At 35.6% G+C, this 21989-nt stretch overlaps 1 protein-coding gene across 1 annotated transcript in view; it reads right to left on the bottom strand.

Moving 5' to 3' along the window:
- NUP58 (nucleoporin 58) overlaps positions 1-21989 on the bottom strand; it is a 42227-nt gene that overhangs the window by 6807 nt on the left and 13431 nt on the right. The window contains exons 6-15 of the mRNA XM_026858855.1: positions 20822-20956; positions 20019-20129; positions 17311-17335; positions 16827-16892; positions 15925-16099; positions 14519-14598; positions 13726-13844; positions 11580-11662; positions 8284-8485; positions 2314-2412 (exon numbers count right to left, since the gene is read on the bottom strand). Coding sequence (XP_026714656.1) covers positions 2314-2412; positions 8284-8485; positions 11580-11662; positions 13726-13844; positions 14519-14598; positions 15925-16099; positions 16827-16892; positions 17311-17335; positions 20019-20129; positions 20822-20956 — 1095 coding nt within the window. The remainder of the gene's footprint in view (positions 1-2313; positions 2413-8283; positions 8486-11579; positions 11663-13725; positions 13845-14518; positions 14599-15924; positions 16100-16826; positions 16893-17310; positions 17336-20018; positions 20130-20821; positions 20957-21989) is intronic.

Genomic DNA, 21989 nt, shown 5'->3' with positions numbered 1-21989 from the left:
CATATAAAGGGCAGCCATAAACATATAGCAGTAATAAAACTAATTGTTAATTCTATAATTGACATATATAATTTCTTAAAATAATTATTTCAAGATTTCAAATTGTGTTATTAATATGAGATAATTTCAAAGGAAAAGTTAATACTTGCAGTTTGAAATACAGGCCAGACGAAAGGATGAGTAAGAGAAATATACTCTCTGATTTCAGCTGTCTGAAGAGGTTTTCAAAACAAGAACAATATTTGTATTGGAGGAAATTATGCCCCCATCTTAAGTGTCAGGGAAAATACTTGCATTTTACTGCAAACTGAGCCTTTACCATTCCTTCACAGAAGTGATTTTTAGATTTTAAAACTAGTAAGAACTAAACACTATCTGAAGCAGTCTTCTCCAGTCTTCTGCAATTTTTAAATCAAGTTTAAAGGTTCTACAGTGGCAAGTATCATTTGAATGTAAGACAGTTTATTGAAATTATACACTCTTTTGTCTTACCTAGTTCAAAATGAATTACCAATGGTCAGGCAAGGTGTCTGCAAATATTTAATGAAGTATAAGATCTATATGCTACATATCTTACATACTAAATGCAAAAGCCTCTGTATTTATCACTAACAAAATTCACAGAATATTCATCATGGAAAAAGAGCAAATTTCCCCAATTAAAATTATGTTTCAAGAGTATACTTAAAAAATTGTCCTGTTAAAAAAGCCAGCACAAGATAAAAAACCCTTAAGTACTCATTCTGCTGTTTCCAAGAGCACCTGCAGGGTATTTTGCATGTATTCCTTTATTCTTCTACACTTGCTTCTATCAGACAGTCTTCTTGATTTGTCAAAAGACAAATTTTGCAAATTAATACAGAATAGATGAAATGCAAGCAAATGCTTTCCTCTAAGCAGAAAACTATCCCCCCCCAAAAAAACCCAAGTTATGCATGTAAGACAAAACTAGAAGCAGCTGTTCAAAGAAAATGTTCTTTACATTAGCAAGATTGGTGAACATATATAAACAATCTTTAGTCTACAAACTCTTTGGTTGAAAAGGAAGAATTTTATGTTGGTTTGGGTTTTTTTGTTTGTTTGTTTGTTTTGTTGTTTTTGTTTGTTTTTTGTTTTTTTTAAGGCATTTAAAACATTGGGAGAACATCCTAGTCATTCAGAAGTATTTTTTTTTTTAGCCCACTACTGTTGGTTATTTTTCCTGTTTAGGTGGACAGACTTTCTTTTCTTTGAAAAAGCTTAAAATTTGATAAGGACAGATAGTGGTAGATTTAAAGATAATTTCAAGATGATCATTTAAGGTAAAATGGATGACATTCAAGTTGCATCATCTTTCCAATACCAAGTGATTTTTAATTATTTTAAATACATTACAACCCTGATTCATATGTTTGGCTCAAAGATACAGACTGAGGCTGCAGGGGAGGATGCAATGAGAAAAACCACATATTATGTTTGTGCTCAGCAGATGTAACACTCTGTCTGCAGATCTACAAAAGCTTCGGAGGACACTAGTGTCTTTTGACTTGCACTGTAGAACACCCTCACCTACACAGACAGGAAATTTACATGCAGATTAGATTCTACTAGTCACTTCAATTCTACTTGTAGTTCTACTACTGAGAATTCATTACATTTAAATGAAGAGGTCTACATGAATTTTAAAGTTTTTTTATTACCACCTACTCTTTCAGTCATGTGTCCTCTTGGAATATATTCCCCACCAGCACTATTAACATTTTGATAAATATTTTCCCCTCACCTTCAAATGGTGCTTTTTCAACTTGAGAAGGGATTGTTTTTCTACCTCAGCACTGAGGAACAAGTGACAGCTAAAGCAAGTATGTTTTAGCAAGCAGGATCCCAGAACTGTAGTAATTTTTTAGCATTTATCCTTATCTTAATCCAAGCAGACATGGGTCCCTATATTTAACAGTGGTATATACAGGTGAAAAACTTCTATGGATTAGCTACAGCATGATCCAATGTTTCAGGTGCCTAACTTTCACATATGTAAAATTAAGTCAAGTTGTAGTTACAATGGGATGTACTTGATGTACAGAACTTCTATATGATTCTATATGATTACCCCATCCTATTCATCTTCAGTTTTGACTACAGTGGCTTATTAGCCTTAGTATCAGCCTTTGCAACTCCTTCTGCAAGGCATGAAGAAGTCTGGAAAGCACAGGCTGCCAAATCTTAAGGTCTTTCCCTGAAACAGATCATCTTCTTAGTGGAGTTAAAGGTTTGCAAGAGATTCAGATGTGCGGTATTATAATTCAATGAAAGATTAGAAAAGTTAAAGTGTACCTCCAAGGCTTGAAGAACCTAAGCCACTTGATTGCAAGCCAGTGCCAATACCTGAGCCGAATGGCGTTCCAAAACTAACTCCCAGAGATGGCTGTGGCCCTGGTATAAAAAAAATGAGAACAAACTTGCCTTACTCTTTCATAGCAAAGAGGTCCTTTATTTATTCAAGTATTTGATAATTTGAACATCATTGCTTTCAACAAATCCCTTTAAGATGCAAAATTTTACCTTGAAATTCCTTACTTAACTGTCTGCCTCTATGTCTACCTGGTAGAAATCTAAGAAAACACTGATTGTAGTAAGGTGAAACTAGTCAAAGCAAGTAACATGATAATAACATCATTTATTGTTTTTTAAAATTAACGAGTCTCACCTTAAACTTTAAAACATTAATCAAAACCTTGAGAGAACTCATAGGTAACAACATTTTGCCACCTGTATTAATGGAATCAGAATAAGGGAAAACCTTCAAATTAAAAACATAAGAACTGACACTAATGTTACTAAAGCTGTATTACCAAAAGTTAATTTAATAGGAATCTTCAAAACTACAAGTATTCCATCCAAATTTAAACAGAACACTAAGATAAAAAACAAGACAATGACTTTATTTTATTAAATTTATTGTTCATTTTTAAGCAAGTCAATTACACAGTAACATGACAATTCTTTTCCACACAAGTGATAACTGAGTTCTGTTAAGCTCTGCTACATAACACCATTCAAATAAGGTAAACTAGTCAAACCACCTGTTTAAATAAACATTTACAAAAGGCACAGTTCTGTGTACCTTAATGAATTAGATACATTCAAAATTTCAGAGTCAAATTTCAGAGTCAGCATTTGCCCCCCCATAATTTGAAAAAAGTTGACAGTACTTTCCCTGCATATTCACACTAAGACGCAGGACTGTCAAAAAGCATTTTCAGTCTGTCAAGATGAAATTTACAGCCTCAGTTTCTTTTTTTCCCCCCCTTAACCTTGGGGAATAAAGATTCAACTTGCTAGCCCATTACTAACACATTTTAAAAAAATTAACTCTGATAAATAATTAAAATATTTTGACAGTTTTCACAGTACTATCTTATATTCCTGTCTTTTTCAGTTTTCAGTGCACTAGTTAAAAAGTTTAACCATTGAAGATAAAATACAGCGCCAAACTCTTAATCCAGACATTTGCATCTTTCCTCAAGACAGCCTTCTCTATCTTTGAACACACTTTATGCTGTATCTGTGAAAGTGATGACTTACTCAAATATTATAAAGCTCAAGTGACTTCACTCTTCTTCCTAAACCACTATCACATTTGGGCTTATTTTCATTCAAAATTTCTTCCTTCATACTACAAAGTTTCCTGTTACTAATATTTATCTAGAGTTTTAAAATTTAAGTATTTCAAGCTTTTAAAATCATTTCAGTATTTGAAGATTTAAATGGAAAATTATTTTGAATCAAGTGAAAGGCACTGTATATCAAAAATAGCATTTTTGCCAGGAACACAAAATTCTCATGTGATCCAAGCTGAATGACATCTGTATACTCAAAGTAGTGTTAAACTAAGTTTTAAGGGCAAATAAAATTGTTAGCTTTCAGTCTCTGCTTAGCAGGGAATAGTTGGGAAATCCAAGCTATTTTTTCAACTAACAGAAAGTATATCAGATGTTGTAATTACAAATTTTCACATAAATTTCAAGCTAAACTTGTTTACATCCAGTTTAAATACTGATACATCTACCGAGCAGCTCTTTAAAAATAAGAAAATTGTTATCAATAAAAAGAAACAAAACCCCTACGCTAGTCAGTCATCTAATAAACTAGAACCCCAAAACACGTATCCAGTTCCTTCTCAAGTGCACAGGTTTCTATCTCCGTAGGAGGCACTGTTAGTGGAAGACCTTAAAACAAAACACTACAGTCCTCCAGGCCAAGCTTTTTACCAAATGCGACATGCTTTTTAGAGCCAGTAAAAGACATTATTCTAAAACACCTCAGATTATATAACAGGACCTTATGCCTTAGGCTAACAAGCTTTTCATTGAGCAACAGCATATGGTATTTGTTGATTTTGTACCATAATGTTCTGAAGGCATGACCACTACTTACAGTTTTTAATCAGTAAACATAATTTTCAATAGCAAAAAAACTAGTAATAAAGATTCTTTGATGCCAAAAGTACTAGCAAAAAACTAAATGGCACTTCTGGCTATTATAGGTATGAGACAAATTCATTATAACAAGTATTTTAACATTTTGAAACTTGATATATTTGCTCTGTAGAGCATTTCAGTTTAATGGAGGACCCACTACAAAAAGTCCAGACAGGTCAGACAGATTTCCTAAAGTGACATTCTGCAATTTTTAAAATCACAGCTGGTGCTAAAAGTGAACAAATTTAGTGTCACAACTTTGATCATATTCTGACAAACTAATACACTGACTACTTTTAACCCATGTTAATATCGAATTACACAATAAAAATTTTAAGTGCTATGAAGATATCAGTATCCTTTTCCATTAGCACTTCAATCTCATACCAAGTCAAGTCAAAACATAAGTGTGCTAATAGCTCAATAATGCTTTGACTAACTCTGCACTTCACCAGTTAAGGAGAGAGTAACTAAGTTGTTGGAGGGGTACTTTATTTATTTTTAGAGGAGGAGGAAAGGTGAATTTGAAGAAAAGCATTTCTTTAAGACAACTTAGTCTTACCAGAAAAACACATTTCAGTCTCATACGTTTCCAGCTCTTATTTCACTAGGTTTTAATTTCCTTTAAAATCTTTCACTTTAGTCCCATCAATAACAATAGGTAGAGTAGCCGCTGACATTTTAAACTTCCATGCTGTTCAAGACTGCTCAGGGAAGGTGCGAGTGAAGCAGCGGTTAAAACTCTAGCTGGCACAAAAGCATGACCAGCCACACTGCTACCAATACAGCTGTGCTCAGAACAAAAGTGCTAAACTAGGGAGAAAGGTTGTGTGCAGACAAGACTTAAGCATAATAACTCTAGCTTCAAAAAAACTGCACAGAAATTGTGCGTCAGTGTGCACGCCACAGTCCTGGTGTCCTCATTATTCATCCCAGGAGACCAGTGGAGCACATCTTTGCTCCCTTTCTTCCATATGCCCAGAATCCACTGGCTTTATTTCAACAGAAGCCAGACATGTCTTGGCATACTGAGAAAACATAAATAGGGTGTGTATCTACACCCAGGAACTGGGGAAACATTCCCTGATCCCACAGCTTATATGTAGCTACTAAACTTTTGACTTCTGAACACAAATTTAAAATAAGTTATTATTAATCTTTTTCAGAGAAAAAACAGTAACTAACTCTAAATTATTCTTATAAAACAGACTTAACTATGTAAACATCAAATATTTTTTTTAAAAAAGACAAACTAGCCTGATCCCTCAATACTAGAGTACCATATCTTAGATTTAGATTTATCCAAAAACTTTAAAGCCCAGATTAATTTTCTTGTTTTATTCTTATCTTCAAACAGCAACAGCAGGTCAGGTATTGAGAATACCCTCTCTCCCCTTTACATAAAACTGATTTCAGTCTTTTCTCTCATAACCTTCTATCAACCCTCACCTATCCCAGTCTTCAGAATCTAAATCTTGCAAAGCAGTATGCATGATTTTAACTTCTAGCAGATCGTTGTATTATGACTTTTGATAAACTGAGTTAAAACATGCAAACATTTGCAGTTTTACTGCAGTAAATGGTCATCTGGAAACTCAAACAAGGGAAAGGAAATGGAGAGGAGGCAGCCTTTAACTATTTAGATTCCTGCAAAACTGAAAGAATATTCTCTTTATTCACTAAGACAAAGTGGCAGCTTTAATCTGAAGAAAAGAAGTTTCAGCTAAGTTGCTGGGAAAAAGTCAAACGTTGAAATGAGTAGTTTAAGAAAGCTGTGTAATTTTCCTTTCTAACTAGCTTTTAAGACTTCACCTCTGAAACAATTTGGGCCTGATTAATCCTGCTTTTGAGCTAGAGGAACAGAAAACATGACTTCAGAGTTCCATACTATTTAAGAGTTTTAAGTACTCTTGAAGTGCCACTCGAAACATCAATCTACTATTTCTCCAGGTCAAGTGAGTTGCACAGAGGGTAACAGTATTCCAAATAAGTAGTAAATAAATTGTTGTCTACTTTTGTTGGCATGTTTGACATAAGTTAAGGGCTTTGTTCTATCTGCATCACTTGTAGCTGGCACATTTTTGGCTTTTGAAGTACTATGCTAAAACAACCAACCAAGGAAAAAAAAAAATACCTACACACACTCCCATTTGCTCCTTACACTACAAAATGTTACAAAATACCTCACGGTACAGTCACCTTACCTCAGGTGTGTTAGTACAGGTCAATTCTGCCATTTCCATTTCCTCTTACCTCCCTTCACTCCTAAGATAATATGCATGAAGTCATGCCATAAGTGGCATTAATTTACTGAAGTTATTAGGAATTCTCTTGAATCTGGACTAGGAAGAGGAAGTTTAAATCCCTCGGTCCAAGTAATGAAAACACAGGTCTAACTACATGTGACATGCCAACTATATGGCTTTCATATTTTGGATCCATATTTAAAATATGGAGCATATTTTAAAAAAACATGAGACAAAGAAGATGAAGGGAGAGGGAACTACTTTGGCAACAGTAGGCTGCGCAAGCCATGCTTCTGCCTATATAAAACCCCCTGAAGCATGACATCACATTATCTCATGTTTTCTGTCTTTTGCAGACATCACTTCAAAAAAAAATCCATGGATTAACACAGCAGCGACAAGTCAACTGTGGTCTATGATGGAAATTTAGAAGAGAAACATTTTGTCGCATGCAAAATATTTTGGCATTATTTGCCTTTTAAACCCCTCTCTTTGCTGTTTGTACAGGCCAGGACTGGAAGCACATTGTGTTTTCCTTTTACAGAGAAGGCAAGGACAGTATAATAATTTGTCGAACTCTGGGTGGTTGCTGCATAGGTTTCTAATGAAAAATCATTGAAATTATGACTGCTGTTATAAGACAAGAGAAGGAAAATGTGCTCTAGCAAAACTTTCAGTACACCTATGATATATAACATTTTAGAAAATAAATGGTAGAATGAAGTTACCTATGCTTTTCATTATTTGCTGACAGATACATTATCCATGTTCAAGTAAAATTAAACAGAGTTCATCTTATTTCTGTTAAATGATTAAATATTAATTCAACTCTCTACATTCAGGAATCCCTCTGAGAAGTGTTGGCTAGTATAACAATGTCAACTAAGGTGCCTTAAGTTATTTCCTTTGCCATATGTATCCATTCCTCAATAGCAGTGGGTCATGGATTTCCTGGTTTGGTCTCCTCTTACACACATGCACACACAGAACCACTGATAAACCTACTTTCTCAAGTATTTATTTGCAACAGTAGAATGGACAGCAAAAACTGCTCCAACATCACCCTGACAAAGGAGTTGGCTTTAAAATAAGCCAGGCATCTGTCTTCCTATTCTACAGATGTTTGTTCCGCTATTCTTCCTGTTCTACAGCATTTTTCATTTTACAGTTCCAAAGTGCTATATAAAAATTAATTATTAATTTTACATAAGAAAAAGGTAATATGCATTTAGATATTCTCTCCTTACTGATTTGAAATAATTTACTATAACCACACAATTCTGGAAAGAGGCTATACTATGTGTATTCAGAGATGTTAAGAGTGAAGACTCACATTCCAAGGGGTAAGTTAGAACAATACAGTAAATATCACTAATACAAGTAAATTCACAAGATTAAGTATCTGTTGTATAATTATTGCTAAGTCTACCCTGCATTTTTCTATTGGCTATGTATCTGTAACTTTGCTCATCACAACGTTTAGATTTTCAGTCTAACACAAAGGAAGACTTCATAGAAAATTTTACACAAATTTACTATTGTAACACTAATAATCTATAACTTGAATGCACTCAGACCTGTAGCAGGCTGTTGCTGCTGAGTAAGTGTTGCAGCCATCGCAACGGCTGCTGCATTTGGTATGTTGCTGAAAGGGGTTGGTCCAGTGGTAACACGTGGCGCGCTCTGCCACTTCTTAGCTTCTGTTCGTCTTGCCTCAAACACATCCGTGGCATCTCCCAGAAAGGTTTTCCTGTAGCCAAGGTATTGGTCTTTGAGCATCTGAAGGGGTGGGGGGAAGCCATTTTAGTTCAGTGTATTTGACATAAAACCTTAACTTAATAAGGAAAGAGACACTGAGTTATAATTAACATTTCCTTAAGAAAAAGAAAAAAGCCCCCCAAAATATGGAACGATCTAGTCAGGTTATGAGCTGGAGAACATTGTTTTGCATCAGCTACAGCTAGAACAGGTTCCTTAAATTCTGCAAAGCTGTCAAGCATAACAGACTAACATATTGAATGGTATCAAAATCTTTCAAAGTTGCTATAAATGAGCACAATTCAATCTGTATCACCTTACTAGCTGACCTAAGAGGCAAAATACAGCCACATAACTAGTTTATAGCATAACACACTTATTCAGCGTCTGCTTTTACTCCCCTAGCACCTTCACCTGTTTCTTTCCTTCCTTTCACTCTTGCATTTCTTTTTTCACACAAAGCTGAAGACAACACCATAGCTTTAGAATTCACTCTTGTTTCTGATGCATTTAATCAACAATGTAATGCAGTGCAAATGCAATAGATCATTCTGCTTTAGACTAGCAAGTAGCCCAAATCTGCTGTTATGTCTCTTCCCTCCTCAAAACCCCACCTTCTGTGGCTTGACCTGTTTGCCATGAAACATTTCTATCTGTCAGAGATGAGAACACTATGGATATCTTAGGTAAGTTCAAAACAATAAATGGCTTCAATTACAGAACGGACAGAATGATTTCCAACAGAGGATCTTTAAATAGAATACATCTATTAAAGACAAAGAACAGAGGGTTTAGTTGAATTTTATGGAAGGCATTCTATGTCTGTCCTGTGTTCCTGGCTAAGGATATCCTTGTTTCCAAGAGGAGCTTGCAGTCCAAAAATTGTGACTCAGGATTTGAACAGCTGTAATCCTAAATTTAGCAACAGCAGGAAACACACAGAAAGAGTGACCTCATTATTACATCAGGAGTGCTGTCTTTGAAGGAAAAAAAAAAATAAATTGTAGAACTCTGATGAGGTTTAATACAATGCCACACTGACTGCCATAGGAGCTGACAAATGCCATTAGACATTGTAGTGCAGTTCTTAAGGCTAATCTATGCAGAATGATTTAATGACATTCTCTACCTGAACTGCGCCCAAGCACATTTTACTCTTCACTGACCTTGAATGCAGAATGTATCTGTATGTTCATATCATATATGATATAAATATCTTTAATAACTAGACCTGTACAAAGATGTTGCAGGTCATATTTTTCTACAACTTCAGACCTTTGCATCTGCAAACCAGAAAGCCTACTTCACACAGAGGAATGAAACAAACATCAAATAAGGCAGAGACAGCAGTTTCGAAACTGCTCTCCTCTTAGCATCTCCTAGCCGCTAAACTAAAACAGATGGTCAGAATGACAGGACCCACTTAAGCAGTATATTCATTTTTCTGCTTTTGACACTTTAGTTATAATTGTGTCTTTCAAAATATCAGCCTTCATGTCCACCCACTAGATTAAAAAAAAAAAAACACCCTAGAAGAAAGATCCTCAAACCAACTCCTTAGTTTCAGGCATTAGAATACTTTTTAAGATGAAGTAAAAGTCTTTCCTATTCAGTCATGCTGATATGGTACTGAAGATATTATTGCTTACACTTGCATACTAATCAAGCTCTTCATATTGAGGAACAACAAAAAATGTGTCATCACAAAAACCACTACATGAGTTCAGGCTACACTCAGATCTCAGAAGCAAAGAGCCCAGAACACATTTAGGATCCTTTATGTAATTTTGCCAAAATTATGGAAGAGATTATATATTCTGGTACAAAATTATCTGGTACAAAAAGCAAGTTCACTAAGAGCATCACAAGTAACTAAAGGTGGGTAGCTGTAAACCAGTGAATATCCATGCTGACAGAAGCAAAGCAATGCGAGGTATCTAGTTACAGAATCACAGAATCATCTAGGTTGGAAAAGACCTTGAAGATCACCCAGTCCAACCATTAACCTAACACTGACAGTTGCCAACTACACCAGATCCCTCAGCGCTATGTCGACCCGACTCTTAAACACCTCCAGGGCTGAGGACTCCACCACCTCCCTGGGCAGCCCATTCCAACACTTAACAAAACATTCTGTAAAGAAATGCTTCCTAATATCTAGTCTAAACCTTCCCTGGTGCAATTTGAGGCCATTACCTCTTGTCCTACCACACAGTTCATATGAAATCCTCAGTATTTCTAAACTTTACTGAGGAAAAGTAAAGTTTCAAATGTTTAACAAACACAATATTGTGCAGAAGCAGCTCTGAGAAGGAAACAAGCAGAAAATTTACTAGAGCTATTCCCATTAAGGAAGTCACTTAGAAACAATCCCAAACACTTGTACTCTTCCCCAAGCTGTGGGTTTGGGGGTTTTGGGTTTTTTTTTGGTGTGTTTTGTTTTTTTTAATATAACCAACAGCTCTGATTATCTCAAGAAAAATTATGGATTGTAGAACACTGAAATTTTGTCACTATGTTCAGAACCTTAAATGGGAAATTAAAGCCAGAGTCCATGATGGAAAAAACAAGCCTAACTAGGACCTTTGATACATGAGCATTTTTTCACAGTATTTTTTTTTTTTCCCCACATACATATGACTTCCCATAAAAACCAGTTTGAAAAAAATTAAGCAAGTCAGAAGACTATTTTCATAGTTCTTTGAAATGTTGAAAAATTTATATATTAATACCTTCATTTTTTTCTGTTACTGATTTGAGTATGAGCAGGTTTAGATCATCTTTGCTTGAGATCAAGAGGTCATTGGGCCAAAAGCAAAACACATAAGCATGAACTCAAAGACAGACTCAAAAGTTCATCAACAATTAAAAAGGAAAAGGAGTTAAATAAAAACATTAACCTAAATGATTGTGGTCAGTTGCTGTCATGACTAAGTAAATAATTCAAATTAGACTTCAGCTAAACAAAAGTACTTCTCTGGGACAGTTTAAAATTTTTTTAAAGCAGTTCATTTGAGAGAAGAAAAAAGAATACCTGAAGATACAGTATATTTTCAAAAAGTGACTCTTTGTAGTTCTTTCACTAAATACACAGGAACACATCAAAACAACATACCTTTACGTTTTCATGTATTGATTGAAGTTGTGCAGCTAATGCTACAAATGTTTGATAGATTTTCTGCATAGCCATAGACAAATCTGTAGGAAGCATATAAAATATAAATAAAATAAATAGGTAACTGTCAATCCTACTACCAGGAGAAAAGATTTAGTGTTTATACTGCAGTAAAACCGAAAACCCATACAGCACAAATCATGAAAACAATTGCATGAGAACAAGTTATGTGTATAAGAAACACAGAATTTGAGAGCAATTGGGTGACAAGGGAGCCTAGAACTACCTTTTGAAATGGCTCCAAACTTTATTTTGAAAAGTACTCTTCTCAGATTTATTTTTATATACAAGATAATTCATTTCCTATGATTCTATCATTTAGCAAAGTTAAAACGTATCATTTAGTTACACAAGAACATTTTACCTCATTGATTTTTACATAAACGTAGTTAAAATCAGATTTTCTTGTATACATTTTCCACTCTCTGACTTAAAAGCACAGTTAAGTGTTCAGTTGATTTTGCCAGAGTGCAGAATAGAAGCTTTACTGACATTTTAAAGACATGATTAACAAGCATCACAGGAACTCTCATTCTAGTTCTATCTACAAGCATATCAAACAGAAAAACACAACAGGGAGCTTCTTGCCTAAAGTCTTAGGTTTAGGATATTCTACTTCCATACAGATACAGAAGTGTTTTCAGGGCACTGACCCACCTAATGCAAAACTTCAGGATTAAAGGGGAAATATCAAAGGTTTTGGCAAAATGAAGCATCTGCTGACAAAAAAATGCTTTTCTGAAAGCACTGAAACAATGGACCAAAATTGAGGACAGAAAAGTAGTGAAGTGGTCTTTCACTGTGAAAACATCAGCTTCTGCATTTCCTCTGAAGAATGCATATAACCTACGGAAATGCAAACAGCAGCTATTAAGTTCTTGAAGATGCATAAGTCTAGCAATGATTCTTCAACTGAAAAGGTCTGTCTCTCCACAGGGAAATTTCTCCATTATAATTTGCATTTCTTCCTAAAAAAGAAAAAAGCTGGGGAATAAGTCTCATGCCAACTTGCAGGGCTGTGGAGGCAATGGTATCTAGGAACACTGGCCACAAGTTTCCAAGAGTCTGGAGGCAATTTACTGATACTGAAGACTAGACATTTCAAAATTTTGCAAGACATTCTGGGTCATGGTTTCCTGTATGGTGAAGGCTACATATGCAGTAGAGTGCTGACAAGATCATTTGCTGACAGTCTGAACACAACAGATTGAGCCTTGCTTACACATGCAAGGAACCTTTAGATTATAGCAGAAACAGCTGAAAAATCTGAGGAAAACCTGTGAAGGCAACCCGCTCATATTCTGAACAGACAAGATCACACAGAAAGATAGAGGACTCTCAGGATTCAGATCTTCCATACTGGAAGCTAGGTCTACACAGTTCTCTTAATTTTGACTTTATGAAATCCAAAGTCTAGGCACCATCCTGTGACAGTAAGATGTTCAAGTACCACTTGTCACAAAAAGACACGCACTTGCAATCACTGCTTATTGCAGGACCTGTACCTAAACATGACCCAAAAGATAAAATTGTTTATGATCACAGGAATGGTAACCAACCAGAAGACTAATGTCCAGAGGTCTGTGTTCTCTGACCAGAGAGATTCTCCCAGGATTGAATTATGTGGCAGCAAACATGAATTAAGTCTTCTCAGTTGGCCAGGGCTGGATGCAATACCAGTAGGCTTCAAACTAAGGAATAGTTCCCATTTTGATCTGGAGCTGGCAGAGCAAAGACCTGTATTTGTCTGGTCAGACAGCCCAGTGCAAGACAAAAGGTACCAGACATCAGCCTTCTAACAACCAGATGCTGAAGGGAGGGAGATGGACACAGCAGATGTCCAAGATAAACCAGGCTTACAAATTGCACCTCAAGAATTAGATCCATCTTAAAAAACCTCAAGAATCTTTGTGAATTTAACCTGTAATTCCAAATCTTGACATTGAACTGCAGAATCTGAATACTTATTTCTGTACATTAAATAAGAAAAGTCAACAATAATAAACAAGGACATTACTTAAATTTTTCTTATAGGTATAAGATCTCTTAATTTTTATGTATGAAACATTAAAATAAAAGCATTTACCTTGTGGAGTTATGTGTGAATTATTTGCTTGAGTAGCAAGATGATTTTCCAGTTCTTCTATTTGTTGCCTGTATTGCTGCAGCTGTACTTCAAACTGCTCAACCAAGATTCTGAAGTAACTAGAAGAGTAAAACAATGAAATTGCATAATTAAAGCTCAATAGTTTGCCAATTTTTTTTAATCCTATATTAGCTGTGAATTTCCATTTAATTGCAACAGTTACGTTCTGACATTCCTGACAGCCCCCTGCTCGCAGAACGAGTAGACTGTATTTCTCCTGTCTATGAAATACAGGTAAAAAGTGTACAAATAAAACAGTGACTCTATGAAGCATTCAGTACAAATGTTGCAAAAAGTAGAAAAAAAAATCATATTATGAAGTTCATAGAATCATAAAATGGTTTGGGTTGGAAGGAACCTTTAAAGGTCATCTAGTCCACATCCCCTGCAATGAGCGGGGACATCTTCAACTAGACCAGGCTGACCAGAGCCCCATCCAACCCCTTCTTTAATGTTTTCAAGGATAAGGCATCTACCTCTCTGGGCAACTTGTTCCAGGGTTTCACCACCCTCACCATATAAAATGTCTTCCTTTTATTTAGTTTCAATGTACCCTCTTCCAGTTTAAAATCATTATCCCTTGTCCTAATTCTACAGGCCCTACTAAGAAGTCTGTTCCCATCTTTCTCATATGCCCCTTTTAAGTATTGAAAGGTTGCAATAAGGTCTCCCCAGAGTCTACTCTTCTCCAAGTTATATTATTGCCTATATTTTATTAGTAACAAAAACTCACTCTGCTGGGGCTGTATTTTCATGCTGGAGACCAGGAGGAGTTTTCTGTGTTCGTAATGCTATTTCTGCATTCTTTAGCTCCTAAATAAATAGGGAAAATTAATAAAACAAGGTTCTGTATGAAGCGATCAAAAAGAAAAATAGCTCTAACTCTACTGTTCATTCATCTATAATATTTTCTTCATATATTTAAGTTAACACTAGGATGGAATCTGACCAGAAGTTACTCAAAAAATAGACTGCAAGTTGGAGAACTGCAAATACCAACAGAAGTTTGGGGAAGGAATAAACAGCAGCACATATTGAATGGACATCGAACATTCAAATTGATAAAATATTGCGCTGAAGTGTCAGAGATAAGATTTATTTTCTACTGTACTTCAGAAATCCTCTTATGATTACTGATGACTAGGAAGGAAAGAATAAGCAGTCAAGTGCAAAGAAATAACACACCTAAAAAGAAACAGAACATAAAGGATTATTTTGCCTTTGATTAACGAGTCTAAAAAAAGTCCTTCTATGGAAATGATCTTTTAACACATAATCATAGCATACACTTCTGTTTAATTCTTTCTAATAACTCTACCATTAAGAATTTAATGCCTGGTTCTGCAATTATTCTCAACTGCATCATTTACAGAAATATGAGCATATCAGTAATAAGTTTTTGTTTTCACAGAAAACTGTGGCAAGGTACAACTATAAAGTATTTTATTTTGGTATCACAAGATACAGAAAAAAAACATGAACACTTTTACTTTAGAGTAAGATACACTTATTCATACAGCAAGCAGCTCTGACATGCCAGATGAAATAAAAGCAGTACAGAATTTATCTTGAAAAGCACTTGCATCACAACTTGAGCTCAAACTGGTTGCATAGTTAAGATACAGACTGGTGGACACTTGTGACTCAAGTTCACTAAATGAATACTAGTGCTCCTTTAGATATTTTGGTCCCTGAAGTGTTATAGGGGTAGGTTTTGGAGTTTGTGGTTTGTTGGGGTTTTTTTTGGTTTTTGGTTTGTTTGGGTTTTTTTAAAGTCATCAGAAGAAAACAAACTTGAATTTTCCCCTGGTCCAGAGTCAAGCATGTTGTTACAAATATGTCTTCACTAGCAGCTGAACAATTAACTAACTGAAGTTAGAACATGTTTCCTTTTGTTGCCTTTGCTATGCAGGAGTGCTTTCCTGAATAATTTTATTGCTGTTAGGCTTATCTGAAGATACTGACATCACAGACTTCAGCCTCTCCCAGTAACTTTAAGCAGATGAGAAGGGATTCAATTTTTCACTTTGTTTACAACTGGTTTAGTTTGGACATGTGTGTTAACTTGACTCATAAAGGCTAGTTATCTTATGTGAAATAAACATACATCTACATAACAAAATTTATATTCAATTATACCTGCGCAGTTTCCACTTTCAGCTTGTCAATATTAAAAGTGTTTCTCTGTAATCCACTGGCAACTACAGACAGAAGTTGTTTCAAAGCTTTAATGTCTTCTTGTACTTTAAGCATTGCTTTAGAAGACATTCTACTAATTTCTTCCTGAACTTGTTTTTGCTCTTTCACAAATTTCCTGGGGAAGAGAAAAACAGGGCAGGGAGGAAAGAAACATAAAATATTGAATCTAAGGTACCCAACTGTCTACCTCTTGGTCACATTATTTAAATAACTATTATTTTTTCCCAAATCAAGTACTGAACAGTAAAATTACTGTATAGCACAGTATTATCTCCTAGCATACTAATACTGTAAGAAACCCACCCAAACCTCTAAACTTCAATAGCAAGTGTTTAAACGTATTATGCTGAATCCTAATAAACTAAGACTATCCATTATTTTTTATATATCTATATAATAATACACAGTCTTTCTATAGAAGTGATTACTACTTTAAACTCGGTGACATACAGCCTCTCTGACTAGCCTACAACCCACCTCCTCCTCACCTGAGATAAGGCTCTTTTGCTGTTCTTTCTATTCCCTATGAAACCCACAGTGCACATGCATAGGGACATAAGGTTCAATGTGCAACAGGCTTAATACTCCCAGGGACTGATTCTAAGAACACATTTGTTGGGCATGCCTATTTGTGTAAAAGCATGGGAAAACATGCTGAAAAAAAACAACCCAAGACTTCAGCTACTAGAACTATCACTCTGTTCCCAAGGTTACCCTGCCAAAAGGCCTTGTGCTAGTAAATTAAACTGCATGCAGTCAGTAATAGGGTGTTTTTGTCGCAGAGTATCAACAACATACAATATTCCAGCTAATCAACTACCATAAATAAAACCACTACTTACTGTAGATTTTCTACATCCTGACAGATTACTGGAGGTAGATTTTCATCCTTCAGTGCTTTGCTATCTCTACAAGAGACAATGCATGTTTAGATGGTGCTTTAATAAATACAGTGAAAATGTTCAAGTGACTGATTACAGTTTTGCACCCATTGCCTGTATGCCACAACTACAAATGATTTGGATTAACACCCACAGATACTATGCCAGGGTCCAAGCCCGTGGTGTAAGCATTGTACACATTTGCGGAAACCGTTTTTGAGACCACATGATCAGTCTATAACAGATACCAGATAAGCTGTAGGTATTGCATTCGATGGGAAACTTACAATGTTTATTGTAATTATGAACCCACGTTACTAAATTGGCCATATTGCAAAAGGTGGTTATTTACATTTATGCCTTTTTCAAGATTTAAGTAGTAGAAAAGCCAACATATTTAGTTTAGCTATTAAGACATGAAATAGAAAGAAAACCTGACACTTACTCTGGTCTTGTTCCCGTTTTATCACCTAGAAAATAAAAACTGTAGGTAAGAAATAAAGCTTTGAAGAACAAACAAGACAACTTTAATGAGATTTTAGGGAAGAATTTATGACTATAATCTGTTTGATTTTTCTTGATAAGAGGAACAAACTAGGCTAGCCATAAAAGAAAGGTTTTAATTTACTTCCCCTTCACAGATAAGTATCTTTTCAAGAACAATGGTTCAACAGTTGAGGTGCTAATTTCTTGGCACAGAGTAAAGCAAAACATCTTGTGTCACTATACAAGTCACTACAAATGCAAAAACAACTGCAGTTGCATAAGAAATCTGTTCCTGCTTATACAACCGCAACTCATTTAGACCTGCACCCACAAAACATTCAGATTAAATTCAGCAATAGCAGTCTGCTCTCAAATACAAAGTCTTCACTGAATACCCATTGAACTTCATAAGAAATTCTGTGGTTGGAAGGTGTTACTGCTCACCTACACACTCCAAACTACACAACTGTGGATCAATGCCAAATGCCTCTGAGTAACAGAACAGAGCAAAAACCAGCATCACGCATAACACAGGTAAAGGCAGCAACTGCATCCCATACCACATACCATAGCAATCTGCTGGATGCCATTTACATGCTCACTTCCCTCTCAGTGGCAAAAAGTAGCTATACATCTAACACTAGTGCCAGAAACATTTTAAGCTGCACAAGCCAGTGCTCCTGCCCAAAGTTAGTACTTTTAGAAGCAACACCTACTTAAATTGTCTGTAGACTGTCACCCAATACAGTAGAGAGCTTGGAGTCTCACAACCATTCCCTAATGCCTTTTGCTAAAGGGGAAAAAAAAAAAAATCTACACCAAATCGGGGGCAAAAAATATATATACATATAAACCCCAGAATTTAGAACTCCTTTCTCTACTGATAACCTAAAAACTGGGCAGAAAAAGTATATGGCGCTTTCTCTATCCAGCCACTTTTTTTTTCCTGTACATCAGAACAATACTTATGGAGTAAAAGATACAGATTTGGAATCAAATTTTGCTACTTTCTCAGCAAGTGCTCCAGTTTTCACATTTTTTACATTCTTTTTGGTAATACGTGAGGAAAATATGTATAAAGAACAGCTTCTTTTCCTGCAGCCATATTTTAAAGAAATACTAGACACTCAGTCTTCAGTCTCCAGAAGGAAAAGCTTTTATAACCAATTCCAGGAGAGAGAACACAAGTGTTAGTCTTTATCTGTCCCGGGATTCCTAGGGCACTTCTCTTTGGTAGCCACATCTCCTCCTTACTTTTCTTCATGAAGAAATAAACCTCAAAACCAGAAACCCATCACCCTTAGACCCTAACACATTTCATAATACAGCAGTACAAACAGTTGTACTGACAGAACTCAGCAGCAACACACAGGTAGGGATATTTGTCAGGGCTACTTAAGTCAGCACTATCCATAATGGGAAACATTCCTAAATTAAATAAAAAAACAGAACACAAAACCCAGTCATAAAACAGTCTCCTTTGACATTTCCCACTATTTGGCTAAGGGATCTCTGCTTATCCTGACAGTGATAAGCCCAACCCACCCAGTGGGTTATGCAACATGTGGGGGGGAATCCAGGTACTCACTCAAGTTCCCACCCTAAGTGCTGGGCAAAACGTTGCTGAGGGATGTCAGGCTGAAGTAGATTTTGAGTCTGTGGTTCTTTGGTCATCATTTTAAGATATTTTGATATTATGGAAGTGTTGTGATATCCTAATACTATGGTAATGGAAACCCTGTAAGAACCTAGGAATCTGAGGTTTTTCACCACTCCCAATTTCAGTAATAAACGCCAAAAACAATCATCATGCAGAGCACTCCACTTTGGACACCATCTCTTCTACACATATGAAGAGCTATGTCTCCACAACTTAAGCTACTCTGTAAAGATGGTTTCATAGAGTTCCCACATTTTCTTCTCTTTTAGCTACTGGTATACCCCATTTAAAATCTGACTCCTGAATCAAGAAATTGAAGTATTGATTCCCTAGAGAAAATACACACTTTATAGTCAGCTTTAGTTAAGCTTATTCAAGAATTATAAAAGACAAATTAATAAGTGCCCATATGTCAATGCTCAACATCCCTTAAGTACTTCAAAGCTACCACAGAAGTAAAGTTTTTTTTAACTAGTTTTAACAACCCAATAGAATCTATCATATAAAACTATGCACCACCAGAAATACAGCTTTGAAGAACAGCTAAAACAATGAAATTTTTATTGTGTAGGCTTCCAAAAAAGAGACCAAGTTTAAGATCTGTTACAGTTGGAAAAAGATCGTTTCAAACGCGTAGTTTCAGCTGCCCCCTCTAGTGGCTATTTGAATATAGCTGCTCGGAAATCTACCACGGCTTTTCAGCAAACGGCCCCGTGAGTCTTCGCTCCTGAATAGCTACAGGATTTAGATGCTTGTTCTGGAGTATGATATTCGCTTATACTTACTTGATGTAAATTTACATTGCATTTGCAACCAAAACCTTTGTCTTGTATATACGCACAATATCTAAGAATAAAATTAACAGAAATAGCTTGTGAGAACGGGAAAAAAAAAAGTTAAAAGTTGTCAGCTTTAATTCTACAGTCCTAACACAATGAAATAGTGTCTTTGCTTTACTGCTCTGATAATTTCCTCAAAAAACAACTTGTGTTTTAAAACAAACTTACTCTTTTTGTCTGAAGAACTACTAAAATCAATGCCACCAAGACCTTCACTGGCAGTAGTTGAAGGAGCTACAGTTGTTCCCAGAGTCAAACCCAAAGCATTCTGCCCAAGCCCTACAAGAAACCCAAACAGAATTTCTGCACTTAAAACTTATTTTAAACTAAAAGCACATATAATCTTGATTGCCATTTCATATTTTTCAATATGCAAAATAAACAGAAGATAACAGATTGCATGAAGTTTCATACAACTGCACGCAAGTGCTTTATGTCATTTCTTCACATTAATAGGTAGCTAATTAGATAGCTAACTTATCACGAGTATCTTAAGTATCCTTCTGTTTTATTTAGAGTTTAAAGAGCAATGTTACCAAGACTACAACACAGCACAACAAATTTTTCCTCCAGAGCTAGAGACAGGAGGCCCTGAAATGACAATACTACGAGTTCAAGATTTTATTCACAGACCAAAAGTCAACAAAATAAGGTTTCATCTTCTCCACAATTAAAGATGATACTTTTATATCATTGCCCTCTCTCATTTATGATCAACTTTCTTGAGTCAGTTATGGCAAAGATTTCCTTGACTTTTCATTTGAAAAAAAGTGTGAAGTACAAGTAAATTTAAGAATGAGAAAGAAGCCAATGATACCAGATTTAATTTCTATTGTTCAAGGATAGCAACAACACTTTCACAGTGTTACAATTCTATATAAAACTAAATATTATATTATGAATTTATACAATCACACATTAAATTTCGATGTTTTGAGACAGAAGAAGGAAAAAACTGAAGTAACTTTCACCTGTTGCTGCTGTGCTTGTATTCTGGAAGAGTGAACCTCCTAAACCTGCTAAGGCTCCTCCTAAGGAAAGGCCTGTGGAGGCACTTGTAGTTGGAGCAGTTGTGCCACCCAAATTTAATGTAAAGCCAGTAGTTCCTGCAGGGAAAGCAAACCCGTCTCATGCAGACACTGCATTCAAATACATCCATAGACAATATGAAATAACCAAAATGACAGAACAGGATCTTCGTCATAATTGGATAATAAAAACAATGATTAAGTTTATTTTCTGCAGGTTTTCCAAAACCACACAGACTTGATTTATATGTTTTGTTGTCAGTATCATAATCCTGATTAGTCTGTATCTACCTGGAACTATACAAAATTGCTGAGAGTCCCCCAGAACACCAGAGAATCTAGGACCTGGTACAGAATTTATTTTACAGCATAATGGATCTAACGAGTGCTACTGACTTCTTATATTAAAATACTGAAATGTTAATGGTTAATGTTAAACAAAATATTCTACACAGACAGATGATACAAGAACATTGCCTTGGTAGTTTGAGCATTCTTCTGGAATTAAATGGTTTTGGTAGAATAGGGAAGAATTGAGCAGAAAGACCACAGGAATAAAGGGGCAGAGGGCACAGATAGCTGAACTCAAATGCAGACTCCTAAGGTTAAGAAAAATTAATTATCATAATGCACATACTTAATCATCATAATGCACAGTACACTTTAGCCAAGTTCAATATGATGGCAGGTATGTGCCCATATGAGATCTACACTGGAAAAAAAAAAAATAAAAATCTTTTTTCCACTATTGGTTAACAATTTTAGGCCATCTACAAAAGGCACATTTTCCAAACTTTTCAGCTGTGGAAGTAGGAAGCTTTTAACTTTCAGGGGGATTAACAAAAATAATGATTTTACATAACAAATCAGCTCTTGTTACACTTCTAATGGCTTTATGTGCTGCCTAAAATACATGGTATACTGCCCATATATCTATTTGTATTAAGGTACCCAAATTTAGAACATGCCAAATCCAATTAATCTTCTTATTAAAGTACCATAAAATTATGTAAATACTAGAGAAATACAATAGAACTGTTTTATCATGAAGTTTTATTGTTAAAAAAAACAAACAACCCTGCCTCCTGTGCCCCCCCCCCCCCCCCCCCCC

Source organism: Athene cunicularia, assembly GCF_003259725.1.
Source record: "Athene cunicularia isolate RWA chromosome 1 unlocalized genomic scaffold, athCun1 chr1_part1, whole genome shotgun sequence".
NCBI lineage: Eukaryota > Metazoa > Chordata > Aves > Strigiformes > Strigidae > Athene > Athene cunicularia.
The sequence above is the reverse complement of the archived record's forward strand: the minus strand, read 5'-3'. Positions and strand labels throughout refer to the sequence as shown.